Source organism: Littorina saxatilis, linkage group LG1 (assembly GCF_037325665.1).
Source record: "Littorina saxatilis isolate snail1 linkage group LG1, US_GU_Lsax_2.0, whole genome shotgun sequence".
In the NCBI taxonomy this organism is placed as follows: Eukaryota; Metazoa; Mollusca; class Gastropoda; order Littorinimorpha; family Littorinidae; genus Littorina; species Littorina saxatilis.
Window position 1 is genome coordinate 47,708,836 of NC_090245.1, and position 13,555 is coordinate 47,722,390.

The 13,555-nt window shown below is 44.1% G+C and overlaps 1 protein-coding gene across 3 annotated transcripts in view; it reads left to right on the plus strand.

Moving 5' to 3' along the window:
• Positions 1-13,143, plus strand: part of LOC138971809 (heat shock factor protein 4-like) — a 38,646-nt gene extending 25,503 nt beyond the window's left edge. Inside the window, exons 9-13 of one of the 3 annotated variants that reach the window (XM_070344633.1) lie at positions 691-753; positions 2,984-3,086; positions 4,414-4,458; positions 5,579-5,654; positions 8,898-13,143. In XM_070344633.1, the coding sequence (XP_070200734.1) occupies positions 691-753; positions 2,984-3,086; positions 4,414-4,458; positions 5,579-5,654; positions 8,898-9,103 (493 nt within the window). In that variant the 3' untranslated portion in view covers positions 9,104-13,143. The other 2 variants (XM_070344640.1, XM_070344645.1) reach the window with 2 other exon arrangements.
• Positions 13,144-13,555: the final 412 nt, after the last annotated feature.

The following is a 13,555-nucleotide window of genomic DNA, read 5'->3' on the forward strand; positions in this document are numbered from 1 at the left end:
ACTATTCTTTAGCACTGATTTTGTTCTGTTAAAAGACTGAAGTCTTTGCAGTCAGCTTCAGGATCAATAAAAGGAATGCCTTGAGATGCACTGATTTTCTTTCTTTCTTCTAAGTTTTTGTATGATTTCATCATTTTATTTATTTATTTTTTTTAATTCTAGGGGTTCTTTGGGGTTTTCTTTCTGTTGTGCGAATATGTGTGACTTGTGATGCTTGTCTTTGTTGATAGTTGACAACTTGTCTGTTGTTTGCTCACTATGTTCAAATGTTGTGTATTCGGTTGGCTTCACAGTTTCACAGTCTCACTGGACTACTTTACAGGAACGTGGGGTGGAACAGGGAGGCAAGATGTTACATGTAACAGCAAGGCATAATGTTGCATTGTGTGTTGGCTTACCTTCACAGCTTGATAACCTGACTGAGTCTAACGTGACTCTTCTGCAGGGAACAGTTGTGGTCAATTTGTTGTGGGACAGGGAGGCAGGCATAATGTTGTTACCTGTTACAGGAATGTATAATGTTACGTGTTACAGCAAGGCGTAATGTTACATTGTGTGTTTGCTTAGCTTCACAGCTTGATATTGACAGGACAGGGATGACAGCGTGGATGATGAAATGTGGATGACACTAACTTAGTAACAGGGACTAACAGTATGGAAATGATAATGACACCAGTGATGCTTTTTCAGGCTCTACAGCGACTCCCTAAGCCCACTGCAGACCAGCATAGCAAAAGCTACAACAGACAAAACGTTGGTACTTTATCCCACCTTGACCAACTGCTGGCATTACTGCATAATGTTAAGCATGACCAAATGCATTTTATACTTTTTGATGGATCTTGTTTGGTCTGTTGATCTTTCGGTAGAAATTCTATGCTGAACACCTGCTTTTTATATTTAGTCAAGTTTTGACTAAATATTTTAACATCGAGGGGGAATCGAAACGAGGGTCATGGTGTATGTGCGTGTGTGCGTGTGTGTGTGTGTGTGTGTGTGTGTGTAGAGCGATTCAGACTAAACTACAGGACCGATCTTTATGAAATTTGACATGAGAGTTTCTGGGTATGAAATCCCCGAACGTTTTTTTTCATTTTTTTGATAAATGTCTTTGATGACGTCATATCCGGCTTTTCGTGAAAGTTGAGGCGGCACTGTCACGCCCTCATTTTTCAACCAAATTGATTCAAATTTTGGTCAAGTAATCTTCGACGAAGCCCGGACTTCGGTATTGCATTTCAGCGTGGTGGCTTAAAAATTAATTAATGACTTTGGTCATTAAAAATCGGAAAATTGTAAAAAAAAATAAAAATGTATAAAACGATCCAAATTTACGTTTATCTTATTCTCCATCATTTGCTGATTCCAAAAACATATAAAATATGTAATATTCGGATTAAAAACAAGCTCTGAAAATTAAATATATAAAAATTATTATCAAAATTAAATTGTCCAAATCAATTTAAAAACACTTTCATCTTATTCCTTGTCGGTTCCTGATTCCAAAAACATATAGATATGATATGTTTGGATTAAAAACACGCTCAGAAAGTTAAAACAAAGAGAGGTACAGAAAAGCGTGCTATCCTTCTTAGCGCAACTACTACCCCGCTCTTCTTGTCAATTTCACTGCCTTTGCCATGAGCGGTGGCCTGACGATGCTACGAGTAAAATGGCATTGCGTTTCATTCTGTGAGTTCGACAGCTACTTGACTAAATATTGTATTTTCGCCTTACGCGACTTGTTTTTGCATTATGTTTGTTTGGTCCAGAACTTGTTCAAGTATTGAATTGAATTTGATTGATAATTTGTTTGCAAAGATTTTGCTTTGAACTGTTGGATGAATTCATGTTTCCATTATGTTTATTATATGCGGTACATAGATGGCTGGTGTATTGCTGCAGAAGTGTTGTCAGTTAGTGTGTAGAATTAGGTGGTAAGCAGCAGCTTCTAGCTTTTACTTTTCAGTCTTGTGTTGCACCAGTGACGTATCTTGGCACACTTTGTTGCATCGCTGTTGTTCATGAAGAATTTGCCTGAGTAATAGTAGAACTGAAGTAGATATCTGCTGTTCAGGAAGCAGTTATATAAATAAGGGACTGAGGCAAAGTGCTTGCCGAATTTCTTACACACGCACACATTCACACACAGATGCACGCAATCACAATACGTACATTCAAACACAACAAAATGCAAATTGCTCACTGAATTTCGTTCACGCAGGCGCGCACACACACACACACACCATGAACCTCTGTGTTTGATGTGTCCTGCAGTGAAGCTGTTAGATTGGAACTTAGCATGTGCTGGTTCCACCTCTCTTGGCCACCAAACCCATGGCGTGTCAAAGTGCACTGAGCCAACTTTGTGGCCAAACATGTGAGGCATACTGTCAGCGGTTGAGCAGTACACACCTTGCTGCTGGCTTTACAGTCCAGGGGAGGGTGCACATACATTACAGCACGAATGACCAGCCAAAAAAGTCTTGAATCATTCCCACATGCTCAACATTCCTGCATGAAAAATACATGTAACAATTTCTCTCGGGTCATATGGAGTGGTACGTGGCCAACACTTTACATATGTAGACACACTAGATCATACGATCCATATGTCTTCATTGAGTTGAATTTATCTCTCTAGACCAAGAACATGTGGCTAGATGCAGTAAAATAGCATACAGTGGAACCCCCCCCCCCCCCCCCCAGAACATCTGAGAAAGGAGGTTCTGAAACAGGAGGAAGTCTTAAATTGGGGGGGGCCAGAACATCTGAGAAAGGTGGTTCTGAAACAGGAGGAAGTCTTAAATTGGGGGGGGGGGGGAGGGTCTTAAAAAGGGGGGTTCCACTGTACCATTCCCCTTGCAATGTGTGAATAAGGCATACCTGTGTTGTAACGCACTGTGCACGTGTTGCTGTTGTTTCAGGTAGATGACGATGTTGTTGTTTCAGGTAGATGATGATGTTGTTGTTGTTGTTTCAGTGATATGACGGAGCAGATCGACATGCTGCAGTCAGATCTGGACAGCCTGCGAGAGGCGCTCAGCTCCGGACAGTACAGTTTGGACCCTAACTTCCTGGTCGGGGTGAGTCCCTGTTTGGTCGCCTCATTCACAGTCACTGCAAGACTTATTTGTGACAGACCATGTGCGGAAATAACTCTGGCGGGTTTGTGTGTGTTGCAGACCTGCTTACCCATACGATTTCGCCGTATTTTGTACGCAAAGTTACCATGGATACGATCAATACGTTTGGAGAGGAAAAAAATATGACGATCGTAAAAAAAATCAAGTTTGATCGTGATCACTAAATGGAAGAAGAAGAAGAAATCGAAAATGTAGGTTGCCAAACCTGTTCTCACGATAGCCCAGTGGATAAAATCCAGCTTTGACGATTGGTCAATGTAATCACGTGAGACATGATATGACGAGATTTTATCTGCCGCCATTGTTGTCGTCGAGTCCAGCACGTTGACGAAAACGTCGAAGCGAAAAGCAGTAACGCCTAAAAAAAAATCCACTTCTGATAACGGACAATGTTATTGCTGCCCTTGAAGCAATAGCTCATGAACGTTTCTTGTGAGTTGCAAAATACTCTCAATATTTTGAAAATACGTTGAATCTCAGTGAAAAGTACACCAAAGTCAAAGTGTGGGTAAACAGGTCTGGTGTTGTGAAAAGCCTTTCCTGCGTGACTTTATAGGCCAGTCACTAGCGAGTGGCCTGTCTCCACTGATGGACAAGGACCACGTGTGAAGACAACCCCTTTGCTAGTGTTTGGCCTATAAATTATGTCATTCGGGTAAGTGTGCCTCATGATAAAAGTAATATTCTCTCAGTGTATTCACTCTCAGTCTTAAACAACACATACAAACCGAACAGAATTTTTGGTTGACTTTGTTTCACTGTTTTGGTGCAGATACTTTATCTCGTGTCAGGTTTGTGTCGTTAAAACAAGATGGGGTGGAGATTTTGGTTTGAAGTATGTGTGCAAAAAGTACACACAGGAATACAGATTGTCTTTGTTTCTTTGTGTCCCATTTAGTTTGCGTTTTTTTTGTTTTGTGTGTGTGTGTGTCTGTGTCTGTGTCTGTGTCTGTGTCTGTGTCTGTGTCTGTGTCTGTGTCTGTGTCTGTGTCTGTGTGTCTGTGTGTCTGTTTTGCATGTGCAACAGTAAGTTTATACTCATTAGGTAAAGAGTCAAACTCAAAGACACTGTGGTTAAGTTGTTAAGCTTGTGGTACTGTCTGACTGAATACTGGTCAGCTTATCTGCTCCTTACTCTATCCTATCTGTGAAGAATGACCAGCCTCCTTATTACCTATGTGATGTGTTGTGAATAAATTGCTGGCTTATTGTTTTGTATATTGACTCAACGATTGTGTCTTCTCATACCGTGTTTTCTGTGTTGCAGCTGTTTGATCCGCAGAGTGCACTGCCAGTCAGCCTGGATCAAAACGTGAGTTGTGTGTTGGGGTCACAGTAGGTCAGACGTGTCTGTTTTGATTGGTCAGCATCCAGGGGGGTATTCCTTTGAAGAAGAGGCAGGAACTTTCTGAATCAGTGTGTGTGTGTGCTTAATTGAATGGAAAGTGATCAAGGAATAACTTTTGGTACCATAACGACGGGCGCAGTGGCGTGGTGGTAAGACGTCGGCCTCCTAATCGGGAGGTCGTGAGTTCGAATCCCGGTCGCTGCCGCCTGGTGGGTTAAGAGTGGAGATTTTTCCGATTTCCCAGGTCAACTTATGTGCAGACCTGCTAGTGACTTAACCCCCTTCGTGTGTACATGCAAGCACAAGACCAAGTGCGCACGGAAAAGATCCTGTAATCCATGTCAGAGTTCGGTGGGTTATAGAAACACGAAAATACCCAGCATGCCTCCCCCGAAATCGGCGTATGGCTGCCTAAATGGCGGGGTAAAAACGGTCATACACGTAAAATTCCACTCGTGCAAAAAACATGAGTGAACGTGGGAGTCTAAGCCCATGAACAAAGAAGAAGAAGAAGAAGAGGTACCATAACAAGAATTTAAGCAACGCAGTATTTGCAGGTTTTTTATAAGACCCTGTACCCACTGTTGACAATTTTAAATATCAGTGGTAGTATTGTTTGAGTCTCTCTCTCTCTCTCTCTCTCTCTCTCTCTCTCTCTCTCTCTCTCTCTCTCTCTCTCTCTCTCTCTCTCTCTCTCTCTCTCTCTCTCTCTCTCTCTCTCTCTCTCTCTCTCTCTCTCTCTCTCTCTATCTCTCTCTCTCTCTATCTCTCTCTCTCTCACATTGTCGGGGCATCAAGTAGGGTGGCTGCGTTCGCTGTGGTTGTGACACCAAGTGATAGATGATTGTGTGTGTCAAGTCATAGATGGTTGTGATTGTGTGTGTCAAGTCATAGATAGTTGTGATTGTCAAGTGATAGGTGATTGTGTGTGTGCAGTGACACCAAGTGATAGATGATTGAGTGTGTCAAGTGATGATGATTGTGATTGTGTGTGTCAAGTGATGATGATTGTGATTGTGTGTGTCAAGTGATGATGATTGTGATTGTGTGTGTCTAATGATGATGATTGTGATTGTGTGTGCAGTTCCTGGACTCGCTGACGGCGGAGGACACAGGGCCGGGCACGTCCAGCATCACGGCACCAGGTGGCAGCATCACCGGTAAGTTGTCCCCCTTGTGTACATATTTATTTATTTACATGGGAGATTTATATAGCGCTTGACGTTCTCAAAGCACTTTACATATTAATTTCTGCCGTGTGAGATGGAATTTTTTACACAATATATCACGCATTCACATCAGCCAGTAAATCTCAAGCCATTACGGCGAATATTTACTTTTCACGGCCTATTATTCCAAGTCACACGGGTATTTGGTGGACATTTTTTATCTATGCTTATACAATTTTGCCAGGAAAGACCCTTTTGTCAATCGTGGGATCTTTAACGTGCACACCCCAATGTAGTGTACACGAAGGGACCTCGGTTTTTTGTCTCATCCGAAAGACTAGCACTTGAACCCACCACCTGGGCTAGGAAAGGGGGAAGAAAATAGCTTACGCCCTGACCCAGGGTCGAACTCGCAATCTCTCGCTTCCGAGGCAAGTGCACTTACCACTCGGCCACCCAGTCCCATATTGAACCCTTCACTGCCACAATAGATAGCAGATACCTACTTTGCTGTGAACAAAAACATCAATACTCCGACAAGAGAAACGATATCTCCACACAGCCACAACTTATTCTTTAGTTTTAAAACAAGAAGTGTTGTCATCATTTTCACGAGTTTTCATTCACAAACTCCTGGGAAATAAATCCCATGCAATAAATCGAGGTGGTGAATGGGTTTGAGCTTTCAGGTGAAACGTGGATTGTCAAAGTAAAAGCCAATCAGGCTGATTGTTTGATGTGTGGAACCATCGCGGCTTTGGATTTGTGTTTCCGAGGACAACGATTGTAAGCATTCACTCTCAAAGACCCAATCAATGCTGACAATTACCGCGGTGACTCATGGTCAATTTGCAACTTATCTCTGTAATCGCAAAATCCACAACGAAAAGTCATAAACACTTAAAAAGAAAAGAAATATGCTCAACACTTACTGAACTCACAGGTATGATCGCAGCTCTGTACATTTTCAGACTGGAAGAAAAGCGTCAACAAGCTATGTTTGACGTCACATACAAGGTTGACGTGTTATCTCGAGCTACTGTGACGATGCTTTGTGGCCCGGAGTTAGATTCTAAAAATTCGTCTCCCTGTTGGTTATTGTGCATTTTGTTGCAGAACCAAAATGATGACAAAAACGATGTTTGGTGGCTTGTCGTCAGACCAGCATTTTGTTGTTGGTCCTCGGGGAGCATATCGCCTTTTGTCTCATATTTATCAACCGCAGCCTTCGGCCTTGGTCGATCTGTCAACACGCCACCAAACATCTTATAATGTTCACACCAAAGATTGGTTAAACTTCATGGTCCAGTCAGCAAGGTAATGCATAGTGTGAGTGTGAAGACCAGATGTAGCGAGGCCATCTCTGTGAAGGACTGCCATTGTGTGTGTGTACGGGACAAGAGGTATAGCTGTACCAGCACCATTCCCCCCCCAAGCCCCCCAAGAGTCTCCCCAACCTGTTTGACATGCTGTGTTGTTACTGTGTTGTTCTCAGTGTGTGTAGCATTGTATGTGTGTGTGTGTACAGGACAAGAGGCATGGCCGTACCAGCCCCTCGAGGGTCTCCCCGACCTGTTTGACAGGCTGTGTTGCAGTGTTGTTCAGTGTGTGTGTAGCATTCTGTGCGTGCAGCAGGGTATGTGTGTGTACAGGACAAGAGGTGTGGCAATACCAGCCCCGGGAGAGTTTTCCTGACCTGTTTGACACGCTGTGTTACAGTGTTGTTCAGTGTGTGTGTAGCATTCTGTGCGTGCAGCAGGGTATGTGTGTGTACAGGACAAGAGGTGTGGCAATACCAGCCCCTCGAGGGTCTCCCCGACCTGTTTGACACGCTGTGTTGCAGTGTTGTTCAGTGTGTGTGGCATTCTGTGCGTGCAGCAGGGTATGTGTGTGTACAGGACAAGAGGTGTGGCAATACCAGCCCCGGGAGAGTTTTCCCGACCTGTTTGACAGGCTGTGTTGCAGTGTTGTTCAGTGTGTGTGGCATTCTGTGCGTGCAGCAGGGTATGTGTGTGTACAGGACAAGAGGTGTGGCAATACCAGCCCCGGGAGAGTTTTCCCGACCTGTTTGACACGCTGTGTTGCAGTGTTGTTCAGTGTGTGTGGCATTCTGTGCGTGCAGCAGGGTATGTGTGTGTACAGGACAAGAGGTGTGGCAATACCAGCCCCGGGAGAGTTTTCCCGACCTGTTTGACACGCTGTGTTGCAGTGTTGTTCAGTGTGTGTGGCATTCTGTGCGTGCAGCAGGGTATGTGTGTGTACAGGACAAGAGGTGTGGCAATACCAGCCCCGGGAGAGTTTTCCCGACCTGTTTGACAGGCTGTGTTACAGTGTTGTTCAGTGTGTGTAGCATTCTGTGCGTGCAGCAGGGTATGTGTGTGTACAGGACAAGAGGTGTGGCAATACCAGCCCCGGGAGAGTTTTCCCAACCTGTTTGACAGGCTGTGTTACAGTGTTGTTCAGTGTGTGTGTGGCATTCTGTGCGTGCAGCAGGGTATGTGTGTGTACAGGACAAGAGGTGTGGCAATACCAGCCCCGGGAGAGTTTTCCCGACCTGTTTGACAGGCTGTGTTACAGTGTTGTTCAGTGTGTGTGTGGCATTCTGTGCGTGCAGCAGGGTATGTGTGTGTACAGGACAAGGTGTGGCAATACCAGCCCCGGGAGAGTCTCCCCGACCTGTTTGACACGCTGTGTTACAGTGTTGTTCTCTGTGTGTGTAGCAGTGTATGTGTGTTGTTACAGTGTTATTCTCTGTGTGTAGCATTGTATGTGTGTGTGTACAGGACAGGTGTGGCAATACCAGCCCTCGGTCAGTCTGCCCGACCTGTTTGACACGCTGTGTTACAGTGTTGTTCTCTGTGTGTGTAGCAGTGTATGTGTGTTGTTACAGTGTTATTCTCTGTGTGTAGCATTGTATGTGTGTGTGTACAGGACAGGTGTGGCAATACCAGCCCTCGGTCAGTCTGCCCGACCTGTTTGACACGCTGTGTTACAGTGTTGTTCTCTGTGTGTGTAGCAGTGTATGTGTGTTGTTACAGTGTTATTCTCTGTGTGTAGCATTGTATGTGTGTGTGTGTACAGGACAAGAGGTGTGGCAATACCAGCCCCAGGAGAGTCTTCCCGACCTGTTTGACACGCTGTGTTACAGTGTTGTTCTCTGTGTGTGTAGCAGTGTATGTGTGTTGTTACAGTGTTATTCTCTGTGTGTAGCATTGTATGTGTGTGTGTGTACAGGACAAGAGGTGTGGCAATACCAGCCCTCGGTCAGTCTGCCCGACCTGTTTGACGAGCTGAGTCAGGACAAGGTGGGGGAGGAGGGGGACGATCCGATGGATCTGCCCATCTACTTCGACAGCAAGGAGCACACCCTCCACACCCCCGCCCCCGGTGGATCCTTCGCTGACATCGCACACAACATCACTGCCGAAGACCTGGACTAGAAAAAAAACTGCAGCTTGGGTCGTCTCCCTTTGGTGGTCTACCTTTAGTGTGTCTTACAACATCATTACTGAGGACCTTGACTAGACAACAGTAGCTGTAGCTGGGGTCGTCTCCCTTTGGTGGTGATGGGATATCGGATACAGTGAGCCTGTCTTACAACATCACTGCTCAGGACCTGGGCAGGACAACGGTTGCTTGGGTCGTCTCCCTTTGGTAGTCTCCCTTGGGTGGTGATGTGGTGTCGGATACATTGAGACTGTCGTGCATCTTTAGTTCTGGATAAAGGCAACCAGTTGATGGTGTCTTGGTGCTGCTTACAGTTCTCTGTCTCCCCGCACACCTGACTGCGTGCTGTGGGTTGATGAGTTGCAGGCTTTCGGAATCCTCCAGGAGACGGACACACCTAGCGCTGGCCGAAAGTCTGTGTAGACAGAGACACACCTAGCGCTGGCCTGAAGTCTGTATAGACAGAGACACACCTAGCGCTGGCCTGAAGTCTGTATAGACAGAGACACACCTAGCGCTGGCCCGAAGTCTGTATAGACAGAGACACACCTAGCGCTGGTCTGAAGTCTGTGTAGACAGAGACACACCTAGCTCTGGCCTGAAGTCTGTGTAGACAGAGACACACCTAGCGCTGGCCTGAAGTCTGTGTAGACAAAGGCGCACCTAGCGCTGACCTGAATCCTCGTCACAGAAGCAGAGCACACACTGTCTGCTGCATTCACTGCGTACCTCCTGTCATACACATCTCTCAGCCACTGCTCCACAGCAAACATTGCAGCCATCATCTTGGGTCGCATTGTTACTTTTCGTTTTGACATTAGATTTGAAACACTTGGTTGGGAGTTTTTAAGGTAATCGCAGCTTTATTCATGGATGTTATGCTTACAAATATGAAGTAAAATTGGATGGTACATTTTGTTAATAAACACAGTGTATATTCGTGATGAAATGGAAACGTTCAGTTGTCATTAGGCAGCAGATCGTCCTGTTACTATGAATATACAGTTGTAGGTGTGTGGATACAGTGGAACCCTTCTTATTAAAAAAAACTAATTTAAGACCCCCCCTTTTTTTTTTTTGAAGACTGATTTTTTAAATGGTGTATTCATAACCTCTGTAAATGTACCTCCATTTTAGGTCTCTCTCCTTTTTACATCTAGTCAAGTTTTTACAACATTATTTTCTCAGATTTTGGAGGTCTTAAGATTGGGTTCCACTGTAAAATGAAAAGTATTGCTGTGCATGTGAACGTCACTACACATGACAGAATGTCTTGCACAGTGACAGGGATTTGTGTGTATGTTGAAAGATGGAGTCATCAACTTACCAGGGAGCGAATAGGGAAAGGAAGCATGGTCTGGTAGCAGGAGGGTGGGGATTGGGGAGGGGGAGGGTGTGTGTGAATGGAGCAAAGTCTTCTTGATTCCTCACAGCTGCAGCAAGGCAGGAAGGTGCAGAAGCCAGTACGTACTGACCGGTCCAGACAGAAAGCATTTAAACGCTGATATCACCCGTTATGATGTCATTTTTTCTTTGTCAGCTTCTATTTGTGTTTATTTTGATGTCAAGGTGTGTATTGAGATGTGAATTGAGGTAAAGTGAAGTGTGTTAACACAGCGTGTGGACAGGTGAGGATGCTGGTTTGCAGCACTGAGCATCGTCTGTCTCCAGTCTCTGCACTGTTGACACCTACACAAGCAGAAAACGTGAGCTCCTAGCTAAAGTATAGTTAGATGGTTTTTTTTAATTCAATACAATACAGTACAACTTTATTGTGTGCTCTGTGAGCACAAACAGAAATTTGTCTTGTGCAGAAACATTCCATCAGTAAAGCTGAGAAACATTATAAACGTCATGTGTGTGGCTAACACATTGTGCCGTATTTTGTGCCGAGTTTGCAGTGGTTCTTTTGAAGTGACTTCATATTTTATTCTGTGACTTCACATTTTATTTAGAACACAAGCTTTGGTATCAATGGGGAGGTAGAGAACTGTCATCTTGTACATCTCACGTTTAAGCGTTGTTGCCTACAGACCTATGTGTCTTGCTTAGCCTTTGTATCTGTGGTGGTTGTTACTGTTCAGCTAAACCACCATTTTCTCACTGAGACCTATTCTCATGAGAAAGATTAAGAAAAATTGCAGACAGAACACTTTCACCTCTGCCAACTCTCTCGGGTCAGGGAAATTATGTTCTTTGTTATATTTATTGATATTATGCTTGGGGAATCTTAGTTGTACATTGATTAGTATAATTTGATCATTAGAATGTTAAATTAAGTGTAGAGCTAGATTGTAGTGTTCCTTCAGCTACCCCTTCAGCATGGGAGGGAGGGAAGGGGAATATACCCCTGAGTTTGTTCAGATAGAAATGTCATATTTTACACTTGACTTTTGGACTTGATTTCAATCATTTTGACCTTGTGATGATTACTTTGACTTGTTGTTGATTCATCTCCATTGTTGTGGGAGGTCCATCACTGAACACTGTTTTCAGCCCTGCTAGGCAAGGTGGAGAGATAGATTTGACATTGCTTACACAGTGGGTTCTATCACTGACTGGATTACGTGTAGTACTTTACTTTCTTGTGTTACATTAACACACCTTGTGTCCATGTGCAAGTTGCTAGATGGGTGCCTGGTATGCACTGCATATAGGAGAAAGTGCGTGTGTGAAATGAGGTGTGTATGTGCATGTGTGTTTGTGTATGCATGCATGTGTGTTTGTGTATGCATGCATGTGTGTGTGTGTGTGTGTGTGACTTAAAAGAACAGTTAAGCTGAAGGGTCATTATGCATGGTGAGTGTATGCAAAAAGTAGGTGTGCCAAGTGAGGCATAGTTAACAGTCTAGGAACAAATGCATGCTGTGAATATGTGGGTTTTTTTCATTGTTCCAGAACATTGGTGGTTTTATGTGTGCATGTATTTGTTCATTGTTGTAAATGATGTGTGCTTTGCAGTGCCTGATATATGTATGTATGCAAGAGATTCGTTTTTACAAGTGCCCTTTGTTGTGGTGTGTGTAACAATCTCAAGTTTTTCACCTGGCCAGCTTTTCTCATTTGATATACACCCCAGACTGAAATGATGCTTTCCTGCCAAATTAAAGAAGTACACTAATTTGAGGGAGAAAAGCATGTTGGTTTCTTGCAATTAAAAGGAATTGCATGGAAACAATCAAGTGGTTATTTCCCTTGAATGAGAAGAGAAGGATTTTGTGATGGAGCACATGTGTAAGTTAACCCTCAGGCTGGTTGTTACGACATATGTCGCGCTACATTACCTATACTGTCACGACATACGTCGCGCTACTGGCTCAGTCTGTTTGGTCGGTTCCCATTTCCTCCCATGGATGCGAAAATCTATATGACCGTTTTTCTTTATTTTTCTCTCTGTTAATTCACCAGTGGCTATGTAACATGTGTTACAGAATTGCACAAGTGTAAGGGTTAATATTCCATTTTTTAAAAGGAATATACGACACCAAAAGTGGAATATAGGGTCCAAAGTTCGATCACCAGTACTTGGGAAGGGAGTGGGGAGTTTCAGCTAGATCAACAAGGCCAGTGATAAATGTTGGTCATAGAGAACATTGGGATTGTTACAGGAACTGGTGTGAGAGTGACTGGTTGCAAGATGTGTGGTGTGAAGAGAGAGACAGGCCTATTTTTTTGTACAGCTCACTTGTGGGATCACATGGCGACAGTATATATATCACATTTGTATACATTGTAGAGACATCACTTCCATGTATAGCATCACTGCATGCTAACTATTATGTCATCATGCCATTGGGATTTTTATCTGTACAATTCACCATGTCCTCTGTCTTTGCATTGTATCTGCACTGCTTTTGTGAACAAGAAACAATTAACAAGTGGCTCTATCCCATCTCCCCCCTTTCCCCGTCGCGATATAACCTTGAACGGTTGAAAACAATGTTAAACACCAAATAAAGAAAGAAAGAAAGAAAGAAAGTATCTGCACTCACAGTACTCATCTGTAAATAAATTTCATCAGTTCTCAAAACAAGTGTGTGTGTTGTGTGTGAGTGTATCTGTGTGTGTCATCTGAGTTACTTGTGAAGCAGTGTATGCTTGTGCGTTCTGATCCTGATTGGGTTTCCTGAAGCAGATCTTTTAGAATGCACATTGCACCCTGCATCCTAAATCACATAGTCGGTCACAGCAGCCAGTCAGTCAAAGCAGTTAGTCAAAGCAGTCAGACCCATCAGTCGGTCACAGCAGGCAGTCAGTCACAGCAGTCAGTCTGTCGCAGCACTCAGACAGCCGCAGCAGTCAGTCGGTCACAGCAGGCAGTCAAGTCACAGCAGTCAGTCAGTCACAGCTGTCAGCCTGTCACAGAAGTCAGACGGTCACAGCAGTCGGTCTGTCGCAGCAGTCAGACAGTCACATTAGTCAGTCGATCACAACAGTCAGTCAGC